Source organism: Onychostruthus taczanowskii, unplaced genomic scaffold (assembly GCF_017590055.1).
Source record: "Onychostruthus taczanowskii isolate IOZ18803 unplaced genomic scaffold, ASM1759005v1 scaffold40, whole genome shotgun sequence".
NCBI classification, from domain to species: Eukaryota; Metazoa; Chordata; class Aves; order Passeriformes; family Passeridae; genus Onychostruthus; species Onychostruthus taczanowskii.
Genome location: NW_024501460.1, coordinates 4,577,219 through 4,604,514, shown reverse-complemented (window position 1 = coordinate 4,604,514; position 27,296 = coordinate 4,577,219). Strand labels below are relative to the sequence as shown.

At 46.1% G+C, this 27,296-nt stretch overlaps 1 protein-coding gene and 1 long non-coding RNA gene across 10 annotated transcripts in view; one reads left to right on the top strand and one right to left on the bottom strand.

Moving 5' to 3' along the window:
• Positions 1–1,258: 1,258 nt before the first annotated feature.
• LOC121340432 lies at positions 1,259–4,062 on the bottom strand. Its single transcript, XR_005953295.1, has 3 exons — positions 3,872–4,062; positions 3,634–3,714; positions 1,259–1,395 (listed from the first exon to the last, which is right to left on the bottom strand). It is a non-coding gene; the product is annotated as an uncharacterized LOC121340432 (long non-coding RNA).
• Positions 4,063–4,079: 17 nt separating this feature from the next.
• Positions 4,080–27,296, top strand: part of RREB1 (ras responsive element binding protein 1) — a 123,009-nt gene continuing 99,792 nt past the window's right edge. For 4 of the 9 annotated variants that reach the window (XM_041413177.1, XM_041413168.1, XM_041413170.1 and 1 more), the window contains exon 1: positions 4,361–4,645. In XM_041413177.1, the coding sequence (XP_041269111.1) occupies positions 4,606–4,645 (40 nt within the window). In that variant the 5' untranslated portion in view covers positions 4,361–4,605. The other 5 variants (XM_041413175.1, XM_041413171.1, XM_041413169.1 and 2 more) reach the window with 4 other exon arrangements.

The window sequence follows — 27,296 nt, the reverse complement described above, 5'->3', positions numbered from 1 at the left end:
ACTCCCTTGTTCCCCGATTGCCCAGTTTCCAGAGGCCAGGGTAGCTGAGCATGGTGGTGCATCACATTTCCCTGCATGGGGAAAATGGGAATGCTGTAGGATACTGTGCCTACAAATGCTCTGAGGGAGAGAGTTTGCAGCTCATGTATTATGCTCTTCTGTGTGGTTTTCCAGTGCACAAATTCATCAGATTTTCCAAGCAGTTTATAGGAAATATATTTAATTGAACTTCTCCCATTTTATTTTGTATAATACCCTGCCTCTATGGTGGTCACCTTTGTCAGTTCTGTGTTAGTTCTTAAGGGGTTTTTGACCCAAGAAACCTGTGTCTTGATGAAAAAAACCCCTCTAAGCAAAAAAAACCTCAACCCATGAGAAGACTCAGCAATGGCATTTTTGTTCATTTAAAGAAATAACTGGTTGAAACATAAAGGAAATTCAAACATTTCTTTTGGTCTTAGGTTTTATAAAGACTTATTTCTCAAAGCCCTCAGGGCTGTATTCTCTGATCCTCCAAGCAGGCTTTTCCCTGTGTTAGTATGTCAGCCGAGTTCTCCCTCTTGGCACGAGTGAGGACATCAGGAAAAGGATGGCAGCAAGAGGACTCCGGATGCTGAGCAGGCACAAGCTCAGGCAGGGCATGGGGCCTCAAATGCTTCTGACATCCTCTATGGCTGGACAGCCACACGTCAGGGCGAGGGAGCTGGGGCTTGGCAGCTGCCCTCACCCAGCAGTCCTGAGGTGTTGCAAAGTCAGGGCCCAGTCCTGGCATATAAAATGTGCCTGGTTAGTCAGAGAAATGCCACACTCCAAGCTGCTTTCGCTGAAAAGGACGTGTAAATTTGCAGTATTTGCAGTAATTTGCAAAAATTACAGTAACTTCTAAAGACCATGATCTAAACCAGAGAATTTTGATAATGTCTCATAAGATGGGGGAAAAAAGATTTTCTAGCTGACCTTTAACTTCTCTCTTAACGCTAATGTTAGCTTTAGTCTCTGTGCTTTAAGACATCCTCAGGTTGTGGCCTTGATATAAGCTATACATCCTGTTTTTCTTCTCTCCTTGAACACCTTTAATCAGCATCTCTGATATTTAAATTGTGGGTGGGGGCGGAGTTGTCCTTTTCTTGGGACCACAGCAGGTGGCTTTTGTCACCAATATTGCTGTGTCACCCAGTGGTGTCAATGAATCTGGTAACACACTCAACATCTTCACAAAACTATTGTTTTTATTTCTGCTATTGTTCATTGTATTTAACCTCATTGTGAAGGATCAGAGAGGTGTGTGAGGGTTACACAGAAGCTAGAGAAAGTCTTCCTGCCCCTGAGTGTGTTTACAATCACTGTAGGTATTCATGTCCCAATATCCAGAAAGTACAGAAAATATGAGTAGTCCTAGGGGGAAAAAAAATAGTTTTTACTTATCTTGTCATAGAGCAGCCAGAGGAGATGGGATAAACCACAGTAATGCAAATAGTGAAAAGAGCAGAGTGAAGAGAATAGCTATATCATATAAGCCATGTAGTACCATTTTGGGAGAGTCATTCATAAAAGCGGGGTTTATGAGACAGAAATTACCTCTACCTTCTCTTTCACTGTAATAAGTAATAGAAAAAAGGAACCATTTGCTCAACACTTCACATTCAGTACTAGACAGTGGTGTTTTACCTCTCTGATGCATTATAAAAGTTCAAATGACAGAAGGCTGAAAAACTGAATTATTTCATTTCTCTTGCCCACCAATAGCCCAGAATAATTAATTCTTTAACTGTTGAAAGACATATCACTTTTTACTACTTTATAAACCCTAACAGTTAATGGGGGTTTTAAGTTATGTAATAACTGTTTTTAATCATTGGGTTTTTTGTTGTTTTTTTGTGTTGTTTTTTTTTTTTTTTTTTTTTTTTTTTTTTTTTTTTTTTTTTTTTTTAATTTTCAGTATTAATGTAACACAGTACGTACTGGTTCATGCTTCATTCCATCTTACAGAAAGAACAGGGATAAGTGCTATAAAAAAAACTATCTGCATATTTTCTCCAAAGACAAAAATCATTATTTTTTTTCCAATGTGAGTTTTACATGTCCACCTTTTCAGAGCAGATTTCAGATGCTGAATTGAGAAACACTTGTTCTTCTATTCCATCTATCTGCTTGCTAAACTTCCCACATTGAAGGGCTCTTAAGCACCTCCAAGGTTATAAAATACACTGAGGATGGGAATCTTCACGTTGAGGTAGTCCAAAATGCCTCCAAAACTATTCTAGAAATATTAGGCAGAGGTCTAGGAGACATGCATTGCTAACCTCCAAATATGATTACCCGTACAGGAATTTTCACCAGTTTCAACTGCAGGCATTTGTGTAAATAAATGGCTGTGCAAACCAGGCCCATTCTCTGTGAGTTTGCATGTGTGTGCCACGAAGGCTTAAATCACAGCAGTCTTCCAATGTAAACAGAATGTTTCAGGGGCTGAGCCTGAGATGGATAAACTGCTCAGGTTTTTGATTAATTGGATGCCTGACAGCAAATTATACTGAGGATGCAAGCTGGCTGTAAAGCTGCTGAACAACCACTGCAGGTTGGCAGGTACATTGGGGACAGAGATGAAAAGGTTAAAGATACTTTGCAGACAGTTTATTTTTAATGGCTTTCCTTTTCTTTTTTTCGGGTTTTTTTTTTTTTTTTTTTTTTTGTAAAATAAGAACCTTAGAACAATGAGAATGTGCTTTCTCTCATGTTTGTTGCTAATATTGTGGGGTAAACTATGATATTGCTCCTCTATGAGTTAGCCAGTCCGCTTGGGTAGTACAGAGCACAAGTGGCAAAAATTGAGCCCACAGAAACCACCACATCACACACATGTTAAAGCTGCAGTTTCACCTTCTGAATAGACGTGTGCTACCTTTCAGTTTTGCAGTTGTGGCATTTCAAACTCCCAGTTCACCAGACCTGTGCGTGTTTTACTCGTGAGCCCAGAAGGGAAGAGGTTTATTACTGATATGAATCACAGCTCATGGCTTTGAGACAGGACCTATGTATTCCTGGCTTGTATGCCTTTATCCAGTATTGGAAAAAATGGTGCAAATGAAGTTAATCATCACACCTTACATGCAATAGTCTGTGAAAATAGTCAGTTGAGGGCTTACTGCCACAACCTGGAATTTCACCCTGTTTTTCAGGTGAATCCCTTTTCAATCAGGAGATAGGATACCATGTAAGCTGGCACAACCCTTTTGCCTAGAGGCCATGGCTTGATTTCTTTAAAAAACAGGCAGACTCCAGGTTTCACCTCCCCAGTAACAGCTTTAAAAGGCCTAGTTTTAGTAGCTCTAGATATAGTGTAAATAACCATTTCCTTAAAGGTAAACTGGTTTCTCCTATACTTACTAGGCACTCCTCGGAAGCAGTGTTGGTTTACTTTTCTTTTTTTCCCATCGAGCTTTCAGGATGGAGTATTGCCAGGTATTTTGTTTTTATGTACTGTTATTATTTGCCACACAACTCTAAACGGGTACCGCCTTTACAGTGAAATCCTCACCACTCTGAACACCTCTCCATCACTTGTTAAGTCTCGGACACCTTTGAACTTCCAGTGCGGGGAAAGCGAGGGTAAGGATGGTGCAGTGTAACTACCTGTACGTGCGAGCGGCCGCATCTTGCCTTTGATTAGGCACAGCATTTGCACCTCCTGTTCCTGTGCTGATGTTCACGGTCCTGTAACATTTAACGTGTCCTTTATGTCTGGATGGATGGCTGACCCCTGCGGGGACCCAAATCGCTCAAGGACGAAAAGTTTCTGAGGAACCAAACACAAGCAGAAGGTGCCTCCTGCCCGCGGAGCAGCGGGCTGTGCAGCCTGCGGCCGCCGTACCTGGTGAGGCACCGGGCTGGGAGGCGGAGGAGGATGCACAGACATTTCCACGGCAGCGGAGAGCCCCGGTGAATTCCTTAAAGCCGGCGGCGCGGCACCGCCACCGGCGGCTCCGGATGCGCTCCAGCCCCGATCCGGGAGAGCGGCCGGCCGCCGGGGGACACGCACGCCGGGCCGGGATCGCGGCCGGCCAGGCCCGCCCGCAGCGGGAGGGCGCGGGGCGCCGCGTGGCACCTGGCCGCCCCCCCGCTCCCCCCGCGCCTGCCCCGGGCATCCCGCTGCTGCGCTGCCGGGCGGAGAAGGGAGGGACGGAGGAAGGGTGGGGGGGGAAAGTTGTGCTCACTCCTCTCCTTGGAGGCGCCCCTCCCTCCCCGCGACGAGGGCGAGTTAGAGATGCTATTTGCAACAGGCTGCTGCTGCCGCGGTAGCGCGTCCCCGGGAGAGGAGCCGGAGCGACACGTGATGTGTCTCCTTATCAGGGTGCGCGGGGCAGCGCGGGGGCGGGCAGGGGGCGGGGGCGCCCGCGGAGCGCGGCGCGGCGGGGTCCCTAACCGTGCCCATCTCTCCCCTCCAGGGAGGCGCGGAGGACGGGAAGTTAGCGCGGAGTTGATGAACTTTGCACATCCACAGAAACGCCATTTTGATTCCTTTTTCCGGAACAAGTTTGCGGCTCCCTCCCGTGCGCGCTCCCCCCGGCGCGCCCCCGCGCCCCCCCGGCGGCCCATCCTCCCGGCATGTCGCGGCGCAAGCAGCCCAGCCCCAGCAAAGTCCGGCGTAAGTACCGCGGGGCTGCCCGGCCGCGGAGCTCCCTCACAAAGGGCAGGAGCGTGCCTTAACTCTGGAGTGATCTATTTCTTTTTTTTTTTTTTCCTCTTCCTTTCTTTTTCTTAAGGGGGGGGGGCAGGAAGAAAGATGAGGAAAAATAAACTTCTGGGAGGGGGCAGGCGCGGGCGTGAGGACGTTGCAGCGTGTCGGCTGGTCGTGCGACTTATTTAAAAAATGAAATGCTTCTTAGAGGGGGGAAAAAAGTTTCCTTTAAGAAAAAAAAAAAGGAGGAAAAAAGTTTGGCTGGCAGCGGTGGAGATGATGATGAGTTCGTGCAACCTCCCTCTTCCCTTCCCCCGCTCCTCCCTCTCCTCTCCTCCCTCCGCGGCTCCTGTTTTTTTTTTTTTTTTTTTTCCCTTCCCTGTTGCAGACTTTCTACCAACCAGCGGCACCAGCCGCGGCGTTTTGCCTTCAGGACCTGATGCTCATCCATATTAAACCGTCTGAGCTCAGGAATCCGGCCAGATCATCCCCCCCCTCCTGCTGCAAAGTTTATTTTTAACCAGCCACCGCCACAATTTGGATGGGGCTGCGAGGAAGCAACATCTTCTAGCCCGGCTCGCCCCCGTCTCCCGAGCTTGCCTTTTAACTTTTCCTTCAGGCTTATTTTCCTGCCGGCGGTGGCGGCGGGTCCCGCGGCGGCCCCTGCCCGCTGTTCCCGGCTGGGAGGGCCGCGCCGGAGCTGGGAAGTTGGGATGAAGGCGCCCCTTCTCCGCAGGTAGAGCCGGCTTGCGCCGCGCATCTCTCCGCTGACTTTCCGCTCCCCCGGCAGGGCCGGACGGCCGCGCCTGCCTTTCCTCGGCACCCTGGTACCTCTCCCCTCTCTTCTGTACCCCTCTTCCTTACTTTATTTGATTTTTTTCGCCTTTCCTTCACTTTCTCCCCCCGCCCCCCCCCCCGTCCCGGTAGGGACGTGCGTGTCCTTTCCCCTCCCGGCCTGCGCGGCGGGGGCGCGGGGGAGCCGTGCCCGGGGAGGGCGGGGGGCGCTGCCCCCGTGGGTCCCCCCCGTCCCGCTGCCTTTGTGCGGTGCCAGGAACACATCCCTACGCGGCGGGGCCAGCGGCGGGCAGGGACGCCTGGGCGGCGTCACCACTACAGGAAGGAGTCGGGCAGCATCCGAAGCTCAGGAGGGGTGTCCGGGCCCTCGCCCCCTTCAGCCCCATCTTGGCGGGGGAGAGCAGCGGCGAGGCAGAGGTGACCCCCTTCCCTCAGTTGCGGTGTTTGAGGTGAAAACAAAGTTTGGGGCGGCGCGGCTGCCGCCCCCCCGGCGCGGTGCCCGGTGCGGATGGGAGCCGGCCGAGCCCCGTCTCTGGGCGACTGCGCTCCCTCCCCATCGCCGTTGCTACGGGCCGGACACCCCCGGCGGCGCCGCGGGGGCCGCGCTGAGGATGCGGGGCAGCTCCTCCTGCCCAGTTCGTAAAACACGGGCTCGGCATCCCCCCCGCCCCATCCGCCCGGGGTGAGGGGCCGCGGGGGTCGCGGGCCGGGCCGGGCCGGGAGCGGGGCGCGCCGAGATGCTGCAACTTTTTTTTTTTCAGCAGAGGAGGGAGGGCGGTGGATTGAACTTTGTCATGTCGCAGATAAGTTTCCTTTGGCTTCTTCTCCCTGCACTTCTCCCCCGCCTCCCTCCGCACGCACGCTTGGGTTTTTTCTTTTTTTTCTTCTTTCGTTTTTTAATAATTTTCCCCGTTTCACTTCTTGGCTGCGATATCTTCGCCTGCTCGGCATCCTCGCGGCGTTGCGCAGAAGGAGGAGAGCGCTTCTCCTGGCTCAGCACATTTCCCTGCCCGGCCGGGCCGCTGTGCTCGGCTGCGCACCCCGCGGAGGCCCGGGCGCCTCCGTGCCCCGCCGCCCTCCCACGGCCGCGCCGCCGTGTCCGGCCCGCAGCTGATGCTCTGGTCCTGCTCGCCGAGGAGCCAGCATCCTGCCCGGGAGCCACTGGGCTGATTGCTGGAGGGAAGGCGGGGGGCATACCAACCATTCGGTTTTAATCCCAACTCCCTCTTTCGCCTGTTTTCTCTTGGAGATAAGATCAAGTGTATTTACTTATTTGAGAAAGTAAACATCTAGTTCAGTGTGATTTGGGGGCAGTGGTCTAGGAGAGACAGCCAATGCAGTGGATGTTTCCTACCATTCCAACATCCAGCCCCATGGCTTGGAAAAGAAATTGCTTATTAACAACAGGAGCAGTTGCTAAATAACGCCGAGTTGTCACTCCTGCAGTGCACAGTAGACAGCTGTTATGATGGCTGAAGTTTTTTCGTTGAGGTCGGTCGTTTTGACACAAGCACTGAGTTTTGTTACCGCAGTTCCTGTTTTCCACAGGGTCAGCGTGCGTGAAAGGGATGCAGTGACTCAGGGTCAGGCCAGCCATATTTGTTTTAGGTTTTAATTTTCTCTTTGAAGACTTAAGGGTATATAGTCTTTTCTTGGTGGGCCTGCATAATGCCGATTAGTCTTAACCGGAGTTGGGTACATCCAGGAAAGAATAGGCCCTTTTGTTTGTTAGAATCCCAGAAACAGCATGAATCCATCATCCAATCAATCAGAGTACCAGGGCTCTCCCTCACCTGCCGGCAGGGACGCATCCAGCCTCTCATGCTGCAGGGCAGCTGTTCCCGACCGAGTGTGGCCTCTTTTGCTCCCTCACCTTCCTCCTCCTGGCATCCGTATTTGGAACTGAATTCATATCATGTACTTGGAAAAATACCATCCTTTAAGTGCAGTCAGGTAAACTTTTATTCTCCTTTCATTTCACAGACTTCTAGTCTGTGACTTCTAGACAGCTTCTAGTTGTCAAATTTTTGTTTGCTCATCAGAAGAGACTATTTATGTAGCCACTCTTACACATTTCTTTTGAGAACTAACAATGCTAAAGAATATATATATATATATATATGGCTTATATAGCAGAGTGTTGACTGTTTTTCTAGGATTTTGGGCTTTTTTGTTGGGTTTTTTTTCCCCATCTGGGTGTTTGAAGCATCTTATTCTGACTTAGCTCACCCAAGTTGTGATCCCATTCTTAACTCTTAACAGTATTCAGTGACCCTCTGACAAAATGGCTTTTCGTTTTGATTGAGGATTAGAAAGTAACTTCAAGTTTGAAAACTGGGAAAACTGAATCTCTTCATTACCTGTCAGTAGTATGTGTGATCTCTTTTGGTACTAAAGATAAGTGCAGTGTTTCCCAAAGTGTACAAACACTGACCTATGTAGTGCTTTCCTCACTCCTTAAGGATATTATCACTTTGCCTGTGTTGAAGTAACACTACAGTCATAACAGTAGCTTGACTTTAGTCTGTGAAACTTTCTTCTTAAACAGAAATAGTTTGAATTGCTCTCAGTTGGATTGGATTTCTCATTTAAATAAAAACTGGTGATGCACTTACACTGTATAGATTAAAAACATATAGATAAATCCCTTTGGTTATATTCATTATCCCTTGTAAAAGTAGTTGGTGCTTAGAAGGTCATAGGATAAGTGTTGCTAAGCAGCTAAACAGAAGGATGCTAAAATTAACCTGAGTGTTTTTGAAAAGGATTCACTTTTTAAGTTGCAATAATTTTTTAATTGACTTAAAATACACCTTTTGCTAGTAAGACATTAAAAAAAATATACCTAGATGCATAAGTAAAGCTTTCCAGGGGACTGTGTCAAATGTTCAAATTATCTACATACAGAAGTAATTCTACCCTCCCCCAGTACTCCTAAATTTTACTAACATCGGGCCCTTGATCTGTGCCCTTTGCAAATGTCCCTCCAGAGTTATCTGTTGCTCCAGGAGCATCTGATGTATGTTGGATAGCAGCCTGTAGGGACAGTCTTGGGAAAAAAGAAACTGCAGAAGTCCCCAGGAACAGGCAGAAAACAAGTAAATCCTGTTAGTCTGAAATCTGTGCATGTGTGGAAAAAGCCCCTTTTAACTTTTTGATGAATGATGCCTAAGTTTGGAAATCTCTGTTTTAGGTGTACACTCTTAAAACATGTGAAATCATGTCTTCCTCTTTCAGCACGATAAAGGTTGTTTTGAAATGAGTGTATTATTGGACTGTGTTACGAGACCAGTTTGCGACTGCTGCCTTGTTGATGTGGTAGCTTCTTTCTTGGGAGATAATTGTCTGTAGACGAGGATGGTAGTGCTGCTTTCTGTTCTCCTGAAGGTAGTGAGAATGCTTCTTGCTCTCTGTCTTCTGCCTCCTTTCTGAATTCAAGCAAGATGGACAGTCATAGGGTTACAGCTTTAAAATATGCCTTTTCAACAGCATTCTACAACTTGGAAAAGGGCCAGGAACTGCTTCGTGTTCTTTTGAGAGCAGCTTTATCATGGATAGAGTGCTCAGGTACCCTGCAGCTTTGCTGGAAAGTCTTTTATGGAGCAGATGTAAACTTTGAGGGTGAGAAGGAATTGCCTTCTGAGACAGTGCAAAAGCTTTTTTCTTGTTTTGGGGTAGGAGATTTGAGTAGTTGTTGCTCAGCAGTTAAAGCAGATTTTCTTTGGGAAGGCATATGAGGAATCCTTTCTTGGTGTGCATTGTTTTATTTTGTTTGCATGTTTGTTGCTTTCTTTTAAATATCCTACATAAACCAGCACCTGTGGGAGCTGTGGCTTCCCCCTCTCCCCCACGCACATTTAGAAGAATCTTTACAGGCAGTGATTTCAAAGGCAGGACTTGGGTGACATTCTGGGAATGCCACTCTCTGGTGATACTCTGAAAAGTTAAGGTATTTGTGTGGAGCCAGGATGGGCTTGAAACTTGCAGAGCTTTGCCAGGCCAGGTTTGGTTATCAGCATTTGATTACAAATGAGCATAGGTGAGGTTGGCTGAGGTGGGAAGTGCTGGCTGTGTTCTGGGGTACTTCTGAACAGGAATTTCAGGAGCACTGACTCTTTGTTCTTCTTTGGTGCAAGAAATCTGATGATGGCTTATCTTTGATGTCTGCCAGTGATGTTTTTCCCACCTGAAGGTGTTCCCTCCACCTCACCCTATACCACTCTGTTTTGAATAGCAACATTTGAGGGCCAGTGACTTAAAAGAGTACAAACTTCTGAGACAGCAGTACCTCAGCATCTCACCCTCCTTCCTTCAGCATTTTACTTGGAGTAGGGTGACAGAAGTTATTTAGAGCTTGTGCTAATACTTTATTATGAAATGTTGAAAGCAGAAATAATTGCCAGCTGGGGCATATGCTCTGGGCTCCTGTTGGGCGGCTCGTTCATGTTGTGGTGGAAAAGGGTCAGAACAAGGAAAAGGGCCTGGACAAAAGGGAGAAGAGTCAGTGGGATACTTGGCTTGTGGCTGCTCTGGTATGAAACCTGTTAGAGCAGCCTCCTGCAGGCAGAGAAGAAATGTCCTGATGTCACTGAGCACCGCCTGGACCTGTGCTTCCTTTAGAAACAGCACAGGCCTTCAAATGCTCCTTTTTTTCCCCCCCTAATAATAACATTTCAGCCTTCAGGTTGGCCAGCCTAGCAATCAATAAAGGTGGTTGCCTTTGACTAGGTGCTTTACAAAAATACATAGTTGATGGGTGGTGACTGTTTATTCAGAATGATTCAACTAAGTAAGGCTAAGGGAATCTGAATACCTCTTTAAAGATGCAGAGAGAGGCAGCTGTTTCAACAGCAGGATTCATCTGCAGAGTCCCAGCCATCCACAGAGGTGTTACAGCAAGGGAAAAGAAAAACTGTCAAAATCCCCCAGGGCATTGTTAGGCTTCTGAGCTAAAACAGGTATTCCGAGGACCATTAGAGAGGGAGGCCTTTCAGGCCTTGATGACCTCTCCTGTCTCCTTTGCAGTCTTCCTGTAGAAGCATGTGGAATGCAACTTTCAAATTAGTTTTCCTGCATCTAACCTTCCTGAGTAAAAATGTTTTTTGTTTAATCTTATTTACTTACATACTCTCAGGATTTTGAGAGATCCTTTTCCTTTTGAAGAAGACACCCCTACATCCTGCTGTCTGAAATTTCTTGAAGATCCATTTGCACAAAGGATGTTATTTGTGTAAGGCTCTGAAAAAGTGTGGGAAAGGTGCTTGCACGAAATGGCCAAGTGACTTCCCAGTGTCAGCTTTGAAAAATGAAATTTAGACTTTCAAGTCACTCTGGATAAAAAATTGTGTTAAGCTTCTTGGAAATTTTCTGTGCTGATGTGCCTAAGTTACTTGTTAATTTGGTTCTAAAAGAGAAAGATGTTTTGTGATTAGTAGAGGAAATTCCAGCCTCTCATACATGCAGTACTTCTCCACTTGGCATCTCCTGGTAGATACTTTAACAGGTGTTAGCATGTGCTTTCTTGAAACAGCACAAATGTACCCGTAGGTGTTTTAGGAATGGGGGCTTGCATTATCTGTCCTTTGAAAATGGAGGATGATCAGCCGTTGACAAACTTTTTTTAGTTAATTTAGGTATGTGCTTCCTGTATGAGGATGAGAAAACAAAATGTTCACATTGAAGTGTGGCTGGCTTTTGCTTTTATTTTATGTGATTAGCTGGCTTTGACTGGAGCCCTTGTTAGTCCTGTTTCATACAGCAGGTGATGTCAGTGTTCAGGTGTATCGGTACCTGGGAGTGCTTTGTTCAGGGCTCTTGCATCACAGCAATAAATTCCACTGCTGTGTTCAGGCTGGACTCCTTCATGCTGGTAACATTAGGGCTTGGACAAGAGAGAGCTGCTTTGGATTTTGCACCAATATGCAGCACTACTTCCTTGTTAATTTGGACCACTCATAGTTTTGGGTAGGGGAAAGACCCTCGTTTAAGTTCCTCTTTTTGTTACACAAACTGTATTTTCTTCATTAAATTAAGTTCATCACATCTCATTGCTCTTCATGAGAGAGCAATGCTCTTCTTCATGCTCTTCTCTTTTTGAGAACATGAGAAGCAGCCAGGTCATGAATACCTGTGTGCTGCTCCCCACCCAAGTGTGCATTTTTTTTCTGACGTTGATGCAGTTGCCAGTGTATTGCGGAAACACAAAAGGTATCTGTGGCGTCTTGTGCGTGTGCTTAGCTGCTTCATCCCCTCCTTCTCCCCAAAAGCATTAAGGTATCCTGAAATGGTCTTCAGCTGGATAACTTGCAGCACAGCTCACATACTTAGCTGTGTGTACATCCATATGCTTTTGGGGGTGAGGGAGGAGGGCTGCAGGAGGAGGCTTGCTTTCTAAGCAAGGCACTGAAGGTTCAGGAAGTGGAAGCATGCACCACAGAAGGCAGCTGTAGAAGAGCTGTAGCTGGATTACTAAGGGATTCCAGTCGTGATTGTATTTTCCAGGGGAAGAACTGTGAGTGCAGTGACGAGTGGTTCTCTACAGAGATGTAACTTATGTCTTGTATTTAGTTGTGGAATATATTTCTTTTGGTCTGTTCTTCCAACCACTGCAGCATTTGTTTTTCTACCTTATCAGATGGCCCAGCCAGGTGTTGCTAAGTACATCCTACTATATTTCCAAGTAAGGGTCAAGACTGTAGGCATTGGCAACTTCTGGAAGAAGTCTTGGACCAACTTCCCAGCCTTTCCAGCAGATAATACAGCAGACATGCATTACCAAGCATGTCTTTTCTGCTTGGTAAGATCTCCTGTCACTCTCTGGACTGTCAGGAACCTGACTGTCCATGTTGTAAAAGGGTAAGGAGAGCTGTATCACAGTGCCCCGTTTCCCTGCTGTAAACTTGCTTTATTGTTGGAAACTGGTTTTGTTCAAAAAGTGAAGATTTCATATCAGTGTTGCTTACACTTTGTGGGAGAAGTGTTCTCCATCCTCTGTCTCCATTCCTCCTTTTTGCAAAATTGCAGTGTTTTTTTTGCTGAGTGTGCAGTGAGTACTGTGTTCAGCCAAAGCAGGGGGTGAATTTCTAGGGGTGAGGGAAATGATCCATACCTCAGAGTGGATGCCGGTTACCTTGGGAGGAAGCCATGCAGGTTATAAACTCTGCAGGAAGGATCTGGTGGATTCTGTAAACTCTGTGGCCTCAGTAACTGCAGTTTCAAGCAGTTCCCAATCTCTGCTTGCAAAGCTTTTGGAACTTGTAAGCGCTTTAAATCTAGTGACTGAGGATTTTCCATGCTTCCCTTTTCCCCTGAGGGAAAAAAAAAGTTAGAAATAAATAGTAAGGTTACTCATTTTAAATGCTCAAAAACCAACAAACAAAAGTTGAGGTGTTCACAGAACAAGTAAGTAGATAAGGTGAACAAGGATCATGCCCCATTACAGTTGCTGTTCCATGTTTAAAAAATCAATAGGTATGTAAGTAGTAGAAAGAAGTGGAAAACGTGTCTTCATTTGAATCAACAGCAAAATTCTTTCAGGCTTCTCTGGACTAAGATTTTATGTGGGGTATATACAGCTGAAAGCTCTTGAGAATTTATAGCATGAAAGATGCCAGGAAACTTTAAAAAACTGAAATACTAATAGTGTCTTTGTATTTTTTTTTTGGTGTTTGAAATTCCTACAGGTGTAGTTACAAAGTCAGTGCATCTGTTTTAGGAGCTTGTTTGATAAACAGCAAATGGAATTTGCAGTATCATAGTCTATTTTGACTAAATTCTTCCGTCCAGGTTTTGGGCATCGTTGCAAGTCTGGCCACTGATGTGTCTTTTTTCTAAATCCTAGAGGCTGTGCTTTTTTCTTGAGTGTATTCTGTCTGGTGAGTAGGAGTAGGACTTGTCCTTCCCAGGCCTGTGCTTCCCTGCAGGAAAAGGGGAATGTAGAGAATTCTCCCCGAGGATGGATTTGGGACAGAGATGGCCCCTGTGTGTTTGGGGCCAGAGTTTTTATTTGCACCATTGCATAACTCAATCTCCATAGAAAGAGATGTGGGTTAGTGGCTTTGCAAGGCCACATAGGCCACAGGCTTGCACGTGGCCATGGTCTGCCCCGAGCCGACGTGTGCTAGCACCGCATTGTAGATGTACTGATGCCTCCCTGGAGTTGTCCTGGAGATTCAGGGCAGAAGGATCTGCTGTTGCCTGACTTTGGACCTCGTGCACTGGCAGCCTTTCTTGTGCTTGCGCGGCCTGAATCGACTGACTTGCAGTAAATGTTTCCGTTTGTGTGCTCGCTGTCTTTTCAAAATGATTGCTAAAAAGCATTTGGGCCAAAAATAATCTACACTGGACAAGAAGATGCCAGCAGCATGTGCAAATTGCATGCTGTAGTCACTGTCCCAGCTACTAATTCAAACAGAGTTGCACAGATGTGGATTAGGAAAGTCTAGACTGCTGATTTTAAAATTTCCAGTATTTCTGGTAATGGATGTTTATGTGAGCTGCCTAGTCCAAAGACCCAGGAAATGATCTGGTGGTGGTCTTTGTTTAATTCCTGGTATACAGATGCCAAGTGTTATGCTTTGATTTCCTACGCTGTAAACTCTTCGGGGCAGGGATCAGCATTCAATTACTGAGTTTTGAAAAGCCACCTAACACAGTGGAACCGACCTGCACGGCACTACCTCAGTATAAATGTTTAATTATAACTATCTTCTTACCCCGTAGTGGAGCCTTTCCAGATACTAAGGTAGAGGCATGCTGGGAACCTGCACTGCTCCTGCTGAGGTATCTCCTCATAAATAGACAGCTTTGGTTGCAAAGCAGCGTTTGGGCAGCTCTCATAAATGCCTGCTTTGCACGTGAGGGACAGATTATTGATTTCTTTTCTAGGCGGTATAGGTGCAAGTATATATACCTGTTCAGGAGTCTGCCTCTGGTTGTTTGGTTTAGAAGCAAATACGTTCCTAGCTTTAATATGTGTTCTAAATTACATCCTTTTCTCTCCTTTTTGCTTTAGGTCTGTACGTAAAAGGGACAAATATCAGGGTTCTGAAATTAGGAAATTAGAAGGAGAAACTGGGAATAGAAAGATGTCACCCCCTCAGTATGTCACCTTCCCAAGACTGAAATGAGGAGCAGTTGCTGGCTCTTACCATTCACAAAGTAATTTCATTCTGTTGCCTTGAATGACTTCTGTTGTAGTTTTAAACTGCATTCTTAAATCATCCCAAAAGTGATGTATGTATCATTCGTTATGTTTATACAGCATAAAAGCATATGGAGTAATGGAAACATCTATGAATTAGACCTCCAGAGAAGACTCCCATTTTAATCAGGTTACTTACTTGGATTAATCCAACCCAAATTTAAAACACATGGGCTCATGTACTAAACTAGTTGCACTTTCAGCACTCCAGGGGTCTGTCTGGGAGTTTATCGGTGCATTGCTGTAGTCTGTTCCAGCCAGCTTTGCAGAAGCAGTTTGGTGTTACTAAGGTTGGAATAAGCTGATGTCAGATTTTTGTCCACAGTGCATAGCAAGTAGAGGTCAAACACTTGTACAGCCGGTGATACTATGACTTGTTAAGAATGTACGCAGCAGGTCGCTTTTCAAAACATCTTTTGAAAAAAGCAGCCTGTGAGAGCAGTGCCATGTAGAAGAGACACGCATCTTCCTCTGGCATCAGCAAATGGATGCATCCTATCACATTGGACTGCTGAGCATGTTTAGTCATGTTACTGTAATAAGCTCTGGGAACAGGAATGGGTTCTGCCCTGTTGTGCTTCGGGAAGATTTGAATGAATTTGACTGGTTTGTTCCAGAGAAACTTGTGTTTCTATGTGCTGCTTTTGTGCTCAGTACAGAGAAGTAAAGAATCGCGTTTGTTTCCCTAGCTGAAGGAGTGTTTCTTTGCAGTATAGAATTGCTAACATTACAGTACCTAAATTCTTATTCTTTAGAAGAGATAAAACTAAAAGCATGACTCCCAGAATTATCAGTGTTTCTGGTGCTGGTAGTGTACAAACCTGTTTGGTTTTGGGACTCCCCTTTGCCCAGATAAACTTGAGTATTAGGGACCTTTCTTGTGCTTCCAGCCATAGCCCTCAGGCATCTCTGGTTTTTTTCCTGCCCTGGTGAATCATCCTCCAACATACACATATGTAAGTTTTAAACTGTGCCTTGGTGGGGCACAGTTTACCATCTTCCTCCTTATTTTTTTTGTCTTATCCTGATAGCACTCAAGGTATTTTCTGAATTTGCTGGGGGGGGTTGTGTGTGTGTGCATATGTCAGCAGCAAATCTAGCTCGAGCCAAGCACTGATCCTGCAGACACTTTAAACACAGATACAATTCTACTTAAGCAGGTTGTTCCATTAAAGTCAAAATACTAGCATGGGCAAAAGTTAGGGATTGGGGCCTGCCTTAAACTTTAAGAAAAAGTACTGGTGACACAAGCCAGAGTCTTTAACCCATGTGAGCCACATCTCCAAACTCACCTCACCAACTTCTGAACTTCTTCGGAAGGCACTGCTCAGCCCAAGGAATTGCCACAGCTCTTGCAGCCTGAGAAGAGTTGGTTTTGAAGAGAAGTGGCCAGAAACGTGGCTGTGAACCCAAACTTCTTCAATACACAGTGTGTGCAAGAGTTAAATGAAAGTACTCCAGCAGCTCATGTGCTCTCTGTGTGCGCATACTTTCCTAATCTTGACATGGGGTCTGAGCTGCAGGCTCTGAGGGTGTATGTGAAGCTGGCTTGGCTGTCACCTTTTCACTCCCCGGATCTGGCTGTGGCTCAGCACAGGGACGCACCCCGCCGCTGGGATTACTGGCTGCAGAGAGCCAGCTGCCTAAAACCTGCCTGCCTGGGACAGGCTGGGCCCAGAGGTGCCCTGGCACACCTCCTGCCCTCACACTGCTTCCTGCCCTCGTGGGGAGCAGCAGAGGGAAGAAAAAGTGTTCCATTGGCCTCCCTTTTCTGCGCCTGGAAGATCTGTTGTGCCTATTTTGTGCACTTGGGTCGATCTGGACGAGCTTTCTGCTCCTCTGCTATCATCATTTGGCTGGAGAATAGCTGCCTCCATGGATGGGTCTGCTTTAAAACAGGAACAGCTTTATGGAGTGGTCTCCATGCTGGTGGGCTGTCCCTGCACATGGGGAGAGGAAAAGCAGAGCATGTGTTTTTCTCCTCTAGGTGACAAAGTCCTAAGGGCAGCTTGGTCTTTGGCTCTCCGGGAGGAGAAGCTGCAGTTCTTTCAATCCACAGCACGCTGTCAAAAATCACTGAGCATTTCTGACCATGGGCTGGAAATGAAAGCTGCCAGTCTTTTTTTCCACTTATGTTTTTTCAGAGAGGCTGCCAGTGGCCACCTTGCCCCACCCTGCAGACGTGTGGGCGGGAGTGGGGGTAGCCGGCAGGAGGGAACATCACCAAAAAGGCAGAGTGATTTGGCTCGTGGCCGCACACAGGAGCAGGAACAGCTGCCTAGATGGCCCCCGGAGCCTCACTGATGTCAGCATAACCAGCACTCCTTAAAACACAGCACCGTGTGTGGGGGGGGACGGGGAGCAAGGCTGGGAGCAGCTTGAGGGGGTTAAGCAGAACGTAAAACCACTTCCACAGTTCTTTTTTTCGCTCCCCCCTTCTAAACAGACCTCTACTTTCTATAGGAATGGGAAGGGTTTGGGTGAGTGAGAGTTAGGAGAAATTCATAAAACTAAAGCAAGCTACCAAAAGCAAAGAGCAGAAGGAATATGCACTGTAAAGTTTGCATGTGGCTGCAGTGTGTCTGTTTGCTTGGGTTTTTTCCTTTTAAGAGAAGTGTGGCTAGGAACAGTTCGGCACTGTTGGATAAATCTGTCAGTGCTGTTCCCTCCTTTGTCCCCTGTGTTGTCTCTGAGAACCTCTCACACTGTGACAGATCATACTGTCAAAGATCATACTGTGTTTGAAAAGTATCTGGCTTGCCTTGGGATGCTGTATGAAATATGGCAGGATGTGGCATCCTGCAGGGAGCATGTCATGTGCGCTTACTTGGCCTCCTGCGTGTGCTTGAGCAGAGGAAGGGAATGCACATCAGAAGAGCGCAGTTGTTTGCAGCTTCCTTCCACTCCCCTTGCTTGTTCCAGAGAGGCGGCACTCCGTGTCACCCATGAGGTTTACCAAAGCTGCCTTTCCTGGTGTGCTGATAACCAGGTTCCCTGATGGAGATGCCTCTGCATTGTTAAGGGTGGGGGGGAGGCGCTCTCTCATGACTTCCATGAGGTGGGATGCAAAATTACCCCTGTTGTAGGTACTGGACTGGATGAATGTGGGTTCCTCTCAGGCCAAAGATGGCTTTTTCCAGTTTAGTAGCTAACATAGCAGTTTCCAGAAGTCACAAGAGAATCTGACATGTAGCTGGAAGTGCTGAGGGAAGAGGATACCAGCTTTTCCAGAACTGTGCAGCTCAATCACAGAACGAGGTTGGACTGGACATGAAACTGGATTCCAGGGTGACGTGGTGATTGCAGCCTGTGCTGGCTTTGCTTCTTCCCACAGCTGGGGAGTTGATTCTCCCAGTAGGCCCGTGCCAGCATAGTGCTGCTGCTAGTCTTGTGGTGTTATCCCAACACAGAAGTCGTGCTTTGAATGGCTTGCAAAGTGGTAAGCAGCATGCAAACCTAGGCAATAGGGTGAGCCAGCCTACCTGGGCTTCTTGCAAAGCTGAATTTGCAAAATGCTCTCTCCATCAAGGGCGATGTAATAATAAGTTGCAGAGATTCTGTCTTGAAAAACAAACAGTGAAACACAGGCATTGGGGGAGGAGGGTGTTCTGCTTTTTTATAAGGCTCTTGCTTTTTGTTAACTCAGGTTAGCTTTATCAGCTGGATTAATTTTTCCCGTATCATTCCAGAATTATTGTAGTAATTAGGAAAAATGACGTAGGGTCATGGCCTCATACATGGCCAAATAAGCATCTAGTCACATTCTTTTCAACTGGGACAGTGGCATGAAGAATTTCTTTACTGAAGGTCACAGAGGGAGACAGTAAGGCAGAAAAAGAGCCCAAATGGTGTGAATCCAGTCCTGTGTCTCCACCAATCGATCATGCTTCCTGTCTAGGCAGATGAACCCACATAAAAACCTTGGTTCAGAAACAGATGACATTCAAGTACTACCAGCATTCTAAAATATGGCTAGGACTAATATATTTGCTCTGACTTTCATCTTGAGTGCCTAGTGGAACACCTGTAAGTATTTACATTTTAACATAAGCTTTTGTGCTTGTGAAAGCAGACAGTTTGACAGCAATGACCTCTCACACAAAAGCCTGAATAAGTGATGAACTTCCAACAAATCCATGACCTGAACTCTGCTGGATGCATATTGAAGGTGACAAGTTAATATGGCCTGTGGCAGTACCAACAAGATGCCTGGCTCTGTGCTGGGCTTTTCTGGTGGAGGTGGTCCACAAATGAGCCTCTAACGACTGTCCCTATCCAAAGGCCTGGAGCTAAGCATGCCTGTATTCATTGCCTGGGTGAGAACTTCAGGCAGATGTTTGATGCAGAAACAATTTAATTTTTTTCTGAAGGTTTCTTGTTCTGCTGATCTGCTCTGACCCTGGATGAAGGGCTTGGTTTATATTGCAGAGGAGGCAGAAGGGTAGATGTGTCTCCTCGCAAGCGGAGCCCTTCAGAGTTTGCTGTGTTTGAATTGAATTTAGTGGTAGTCAAAACTTCAATTATGGGCATCTCCGGAGTTGTACGTGTCTCTGCTGCAAGCACAGTAACCACTGGCCGTCAGACAGGGATGACAGCCCTGGTACAGTAACCTCTGAAATCACCCTGACCTCAATCACGTTGAAGCTGTGGCTCTGGTGACATTTCCTCAGGACTGCCCTGTCCTGGAATGAGCAGTTCCTGGTACCTGCTTCTCCAGTGAAGCTTGGATTCAGAGCAGAGAATGCTTCCTCAAGCTGGCAGAAATGCCTCTGGATCTGTTGCAGGAGGTACTTCAGTTCTGTACTAAATTCTGTAGAGTAGGTTATGCTGCGTTTTTTGCCTGCAAAACTGAAAACCAGTGGGAATCCTGATTGTGTCTTAATACCAAGTCAGACCCAAAGCTTGTCATGCCCAAGATGCTGGTCAATGTGGATTTATCAAAGAGAGTATGGCAAGAGAACATGTATTAGTGATGCTTTCCTAATGTAGTCTACCAGCAACATGCTTCTGGAAACCCTCGAGCCGAAGGGTATCTATGTAGTTAAAGTAGGTTCAAGAATCCTTTTTTTTTTTTTGTGAGCTTGTCCAGTGGCTTTTTGACCGTGTACTGGCTCTTGGTATGTTATGATGGTGAGTTTTGCAGTTTAACTGCATGCTCTGTTGGAGAGGAGCTGAAAAATTAATGTTCTGAATCTCTCATTTTATGCTTTCATTTAATACCATTTAGGACTTGTACTAAGGGAAATAGCAGGTATTCATTCACTACCAACTTTCTCCACACCTTTCAGGATTTTCTGGACCTCTGCTGTATCACCTCTGTGGCTTTCCTCCCAGGTTGAGTCCTAATCTGAGTATCCATTATTATGCAGAAATTGTTCCATACTTTTGATTACAACATTCATCAATGCTTTTAAAAGCTTTGGTTTGCCTTGTTAACATCTATCACAGGAACATGCCAAAAATACTTTATTTGCCTAGATATTTATTGCTGTAAGACATATACTTGGACAGGCTTTAAAGATTTCCGGGTGCTGCCATGATTCTGCAGCAGCTTTTTTGTGAAACTTTCTCCATGTTGGCAAGTCACAGTCAGAAGATGATGATTGGTGAGGTTGTTTGTAGGTCTGGCTCAGTTACTTCCATCCTGATTGCTTGAAAACTCCCTGTTTAAATGGTGCTTTTCTTTCTATTTTCCTTCCCAGATATACTGCTGGTTTCCATGAGCAATGTCCCTGTATACTCCCACTTAATATGCCCCCCTGCTTCCTCCCTACAAATGGCAGCCTGAAGCATGCCCTGTGTATCTAAAACCTTGGTGAATACAACTTACCAGAGACAAGGGACATTTGTCCTTGCTCACTCTCGGTGTTTTTTTAGGTTCCACTTAAATGGAGAGATATTACCCACATTAAAGTTTGCCCGCTTCCTGTGCTTGCCTGCTGATTTGGGATGATGACTAGGACTCATCCATCAGTTTATTCTTGGCCGGTATCAGAGGAATTGTTTGGAACTCACTGAAGTAAAATTAACATATTCTGCAATTCTACTTTTCTCCATCACCTTTTTTATATTTGCTAGTTGTGAACCCACTTGTCCACCTGTAGGACTGACTGGTCCATGTTGGTGGACTTTGAGATTTTACTTTTTACACAGGAAACAATTTTGCTTCAGTGCTAGGCATAGTGCTAGTATTTACTTAGTGAGATTGCTTTACAAATCAGTGCTTACAAGGCTGCCGAAATGCAGCCGCTTGTGGAGAGTGAGGAAGGAGAGGTTTGGATCAGGTCATGCTAACCCCTGTCTTCCTCTGTGTGCTGCACATTCTTCACTGCTGACATGGCCTAAAAAGGAGCCTTGCCTTTAAAACTCTACCTTAACCTGCCCACCAAATGATGTATACTACTTGATTTGTGTTTAGCTGTTGAAAACTTTATTCCAAGGTGCCTGAACTGGGAACTTACTTGCAAGGGTGACACTAGTGATTTGAAACCTACTGGCAGGGAAAGCCTTCCACAGTGGGAACTCAATTTTGTTTGGGTTACTTACTCCATGTACTAAGCCTCTCAGGATTGATGAAACGTAGTGGTCTTAGGAGAAACAAGCCCTGTTCATCAGGTAGTTCTGATTTATGATGATAGTCTTTGAAGGTTGCTGTGTGTAAAACCATTGTAAATAAGCTGTTCAGCACTTAATACTGAGCTCTGCAGGCTTTAGTATTTGAAAGTAGCAAGCACATGTGTTTGGAGAAAGGGGACAGGGACTGTTCTTTTAAACTATCAAGTTGTGGTTGTAGGTCTGATTGTTGAATTCAGAGCTCCTCTTGTATTGTTCTGCTGCTGCTGTATGCATTTAGTGGCTTAAATATTTAAATTTAATATCATAAAGGTCATGTGAGGAGCAAGGAATGAAGGCCTAGCATGGTATATGCTTTGCAGGTGTCTCTCTCCTCTTGGGTGTTAGATCAGGAAAACCTAAAAATAAACATAAAATAAAGTCATTGTGTATGTGTAAGCAGGAGGGCATATTTATGTTGCTTTAATTAGAAGTGTTTGCTTGACTGCTTGTTTTCTTGGGGTATGTATTCAAAATAATAAATATTTTAAATACCTTAAAGGTATTCCCTAAAGTGCTAGGCCAGAAAGCTGATAAGGACTTTTTGTATTTGTCTCTGTGTCTTTTCAAAGTTCAGTTTTGGCTCAGTGAGTTCTCTTAGCAGACTTACTGTGCAGCTGATAGTTTAGTAGTTATGCTGGAAGAAGGAGGTGAGAGAAGAACATAGGATGACAGGACTTGTGATTCCAATGCAGGCAGAAGAGATTTTAAAAGCCCAGGCAACCATTATTAAAAAGACCATTGCTCAAACCATCAGAACTATCATGTCTGCCTAGTGAAGCAAGGGCCAGGATGAAAAGTGGAAGAATCAAGTGGAATGCCTTTTTGCCAGTTTATCTTTGGATGGTCGTTGAATCAAACATGGATGCAACAAGATGCATTGCCTGCTGGGATGGATCCTTGATCCTGGAATCAGTGCTGCTAGGTTAATGGATTCCTGTAGACAGAGCCTAATTCAAGTTTGCTGTGTGGGTGGGGGGTGATTAGCAATGTCTGTTGTGTCTGTCCTTGTCTATAGGAGCTGCATCTCTGTGTATGTTGGGCTTAGTATCTTTGCTGTCTTGGAGTTGTGATGTTGAAAAACCAGAACAACCATTTTGCTTTTAAAAAATGCTTCATTTGTAACTTGTAGGTTCTTAGCTGCCCTCAGCCTACTTGAAGGTGAGAATGAGCATCCTGTCCATGGCTACTGTCAGTTCATGGGTACCTCTGCTGTGATTCCAGTAACTGTAAGAGTGGCAGGCTTATCTTAAAAGTGCTACTTTCCCCTCCCCTTTTCCCACTTGCCTCTGTCTTTCAGGTACCTTGTGGTGTTTGCCTTTAAAGGCTGTGTTTAACACTACTTGTATTCAGGCATCTTCCCTCCACCACTTCAAGGCAAGTATTCTTCCAGGTATGTGACTGCAAACAATGCAGAGGGAAACATCTCAATGGAGATCTGTTTTTGATGTTTTTTATCTCTTTGAAGATGCTTTTTTTAAAAGTCTCTTGATATTTAGGTATTTTCTCCTAGCTTTCCCTTTCTGGTGTGTCTTTGCCTTGGTAACTAAAAAAATTCATAATGACACTGAATTAGTGACTTCAGAATGGATTCCTTGGCAACCTAAATGGGCATTTGACATCATAGGATGAAGAAGTGGTAAAACCAGCTTGAAGAGGTTTGGTTGTTTGGGTTTTGGGTTTTTTTTTTGTAATTTGTTTACCCCCTCACCTCTAGCAGTTCACTCCTGCTGTTGTAATCTTCTGAGATGCTGATACAAGTGTTTGTGGGGTTTCACTGTAAGCCTTATCTCTAAAACGTTCTGAGTAGCCAGACCTCTTTAATTTTTTGTGTCTTTGAACAGTCATACCTCACCAACTTTTATTTTGATCAATAAAGGGGAGGCAATCATAGCTTTCCCTGGCGTGGAAATGAGCAGCTGAAGGAAGGGAAGAGCTTCTGCAGAGATGCTGACCCTCAGTGCAAGCATCACAAAACTATGTGCTGTTTTTATTAAGAGGCTTGAGTGTTTTGGCTGCAGAGATAGCCTCATCTTCCCACCTTATCACACATTCTTTGTTTTTTCTCTTGATGCAAATCTTTTTACTGCATTAGCTGTGTAAAAATTCTGGAAATCAGGTCTCTTTTAGCTGTTCTTTCTGTTTCCAAATTAATTTCCATCTTGAGAGAGTATCTTTCTTAATCATGCTTGATATTGTGTAAGGAAATCATGTTTCATCATGTAAGATTGTGGTCCAGGTTTTGTTCTGACTGGACTGGTACAAATCTGGTGCATCTTTGCCAGTGTTGGTGTGTCTTTTGTGAAAGAAGTCGGTTTGAGTAGCCGGGGGCAGAGTATCAATCACAGCCCAGAAATACCAGCTTAAGGAAAATAAGAGTGAAGACTGATGTAGATTTTGTTGGAATGCCCAGGCTTCTATTATAAGATATGAAACTAAACATATGCTAAAAGCCAAGTAAGTACAAAGACTGCAACACCACATTTCCAAGAAAATTGTCTTGTTGCAGAGGAACATGGACTGTGAAAGGACCTTATGGTATCTGCACTTTTAATACAGGCTCTATTAGTAGCTATCTTCAGTTACAGCAGTCTCACTTGTTTTTAGATTTCTGCAGGGGTTTTTCTGTAACTGTTTGGGGGAGTAGCATATAAAACAGGGCAGCATGTAGAAATCTAAAACTCCAGCCAAAAGACACCTCCTTTTTGTGTCTATGTGTTGCAGCTGTCTATCTCTTGGCAGCAGGCAGCCTGTGTAGACTGTGAGGTTTTAGCACTGAAACGTGGAAGAGAGAATTAAGAGGTTCTGAACTTCAGTCATTCTGTTCTAGAGAATTTCAGTCCTCACCATTGCTTAGTTGTTTGGAGACTGTAGGGTTGTGGTTTTTTTTCTTTTCAGTAACTCCTTCTGTTCACAGTAACAGGAGTGTCTCATATAAACTGAGACAGGTTGCTAACTCTTCACTTTCCTCAGTTCTGAGTTTAGTAATCAAATTAATTGGAGCCAGTTGCATGGATATCCAGCTGGGAGGAAAGGCAAAAACGAATGCTTGCATGTATTTTGTTATGGGTAGGAGAGGAGTAAAGGAGAGACTTCACTTTTTCTGCCATGAAACACTTTTGTATAAGCCAAATAAATGCTTTGTTACAGGGATGTCAGTATGGGACATTTTGTTTCTGCATAAATTATGGATTACATCACAACACCTAGGGCATGGTTACACCTTTTAATCTCCCCTTGTTCCACCTGGAAAGGCAGAGGATTTTGTGAGATGAACCAGTGTAGGAGCTTCCCTCAACACTGAGTTTTTGCATTTTGGAGGAAGCAGATGCATGGTTTTCTACCAAGCAAACAAACTGAAAAGGGAAAAGTATAATAAGACGCTGTGAGACTTTCCATTAAAACCTATTTTTTTAAAATTACTTTGTGCCTTCAGTTATGCAGATGTTGTCAGAATAGAGAATGGAAACTGTGTACTCAATGCTCTGAGAAACAGGGTTTGGGTGCTAATCTCCATCTTCCTGGTAGACTAAATCCATGCCTCTTGCCCAGGGTTTCCATTATTCCAGCCCGGCCTGAGATGCAGTTTTCCTTTTAGCCGAGGCATTTGTATTGCTGTGGTTGTTACATCTGCCCTGGGCAAGCAGAGAATGCCAGCACAGGCAGTTCCATACGCTGGTGGCACTGCTGCCTCGCTGGCACGGGCTGGGCTGCTGCTCTGACTGAGAAAAGTACGGTTAAAGTTGTTCAGCTTTTTAGTGCACGGATGAAACCAGACTTTTCGCTTCATAGACAGTGTTCGACTGAATCATGTAAGTTCTGGTGTGCAAAGGCCGTGTGGCGGTGCTTGATCAGGCTTCAGCTTTTTTTTTGTTGTTGTTGCTGCTGTTGTTCACAACTTTTAACACGCAGCTTTAAAGGCCTTGCTCTTGGGGAGGCTGGTATTGAAAGGAGTGGAAATCATCCCGGGGAGAGGAAAAGGACAGGCTAACCTTGGCACCTGGGGCCTGGCTATTATGTTGCACTTCCTCTGCGGGGCGGCGCGGGGCGCGGGGCCGCCGGAGCGATGTTCTCACAGCAAATGGAGGAAGTTCCTCCAGCAGCAGCAGCGCTTCTGGATCTCCTCTCGCCTGGGGGATGGGGCAGGGTGGTGAAAGAGGGCTATACAAAGCACCGAGGGGAGCGGGTGGAAAAAAAAAAAAAGAAGCCAAACAACAACCCGGATCTTTCAGCTACTTGCAAAGCTCGACAAACTTTTCGGAAATGTGAATACTTCGCGTATTCACCGTTCTGGGGAGCACGAGAATGTTTCTTTCCCTGGCGCTGCTGGCGGCGGGGAAGGTACCACGGGAAGGAGCCGGGAAGGATGGAGGGGGGCGGCCGCTCCTCTCTCGCTGGTTGCTGACTAAACAGTTCTGTCAGCTGGCAGTCGGCGCGGCCTGGGGATTTGCGATAGAGCTCCTGGAGGGTGGGGGCGGCTGCGCGGGGGGAAGGGAGGGAAGGGCCGGCCCTGCCGCAGTCGCTGCTGCTCCCTCGCCCTCGTGGCAGGGAGGCCTGGGTCCCCTGGGCACGGCCACGGGGAGTTTTGGCCCGAGCCAAAAGTGATGTCCGAGTGAAGGGGATGTGCCTGCATCCCTGTTCGTCTGGGCAGTGGGGCGGTGCCTTTAGTAGCCTGTCCTGCGCAGGAGCGTGTTCCCGTGCGACTGGAACCCGCAGCTCCCTGGCCAGCTGTGTCAGAGCCCTCTGGAGCACGTGCTTCTGCCAGAATTGCCAGAGCCGGTTGCTGGGGTGCGAGGAACACGCTCCCATCCCAGCTCGGAGCAGGTTGTGGATGCTGGGCAGAGGGCAGCCCTGCGGGGCAGAGCTGTGTTTGCCCCTTGACCGGGCTCTGGCTGGCACTCGCAGTGACAGTGCCAAGTGCAGAGCCGGAACAAGGCTTGGGCAGTGCCCTCCCTGTACTCTGCCACAGGTAGAGACTGCCCCATCCAAGCGTGCTAGGAAGCAGGCAGTGAATCCTGGCTGCTGTTCAAGTTTAATGTTTCCTTTCTCGGCCTTGAAGGCAGATGGAGCCCAGGGTAGCCCTTGCACAGAGCAGGAGGTATTTACAATGATTCTTTTAGGTTGGTAATGTTCAAATCCTATTTTTCTGCCCCTCTTGTTTTGTTTTCCATAAATCGTGTGCTGTAAAGTTGGAACAGCCTTGGAACAGCTGCGGCTTTTCACCCATATGCTTCCCTCCCCTCCACCCCCTATTAGGAGTAAGTGAAGGATGGGTTGTATGTGAATCACCTCCATACATATTTCACTTCTCCTGTCCCAGCAGTGCAAGACAGAGAAGGACCCTGTCCTGACAGGCAAAAAGGGTGTGTGTCTCAATTGTTTGAGGTCAACTGAGTTAGCCGAACACAATTAAAAAAAAAAAAAAAAGCTCTCTTGATGCTCCTTAAGGTACAGCCTACCATGTCCAAAGCCGTGTTTGTGGCTGTGCAAGACCAGTTAATGTGCTAACCTGCATCTTAATGAACATTAAGGTAGGTTTTTAGTAATGTTAGTCTGACTCAACGGAGCTACCATGGTTGTAGTCGTGAGTGAACCTGTCCAGCCCAGATGGACAAACTTGCTGGAGGCTTTGCTGACGGTCTAAAGGTGATCTGCCTTTTTCTTCCCCTTTTTATTTTGCCAAAGCAGAGTGTACTGTGAAAGATGAGTGGAAGACTATAGAAAAGTGTTTATATTGTGATGTGGAAATCTACAGATCTCGCCCAAGAGCTGCTTTGTTGTACCTTTGTACAGCTCTCATCACCTCAGTGCAGTTCTCAGCAGGGTGTGTTGTGCCTGGCACTCCTTCACAGCACACCTGGATGCCCTTTTATGCAGGAGTCAAGCAGCAGCTTGGTTTTGTAGGGCCTTGCAATCCTTTCCTAAGTGGCCATACGGAGGAGCTGGGCAGCTGGACTGCTGTCAGTTTGCTCTCAGCAATGTAGGTGTCTGCGAGCCAGTGTGGGAAGG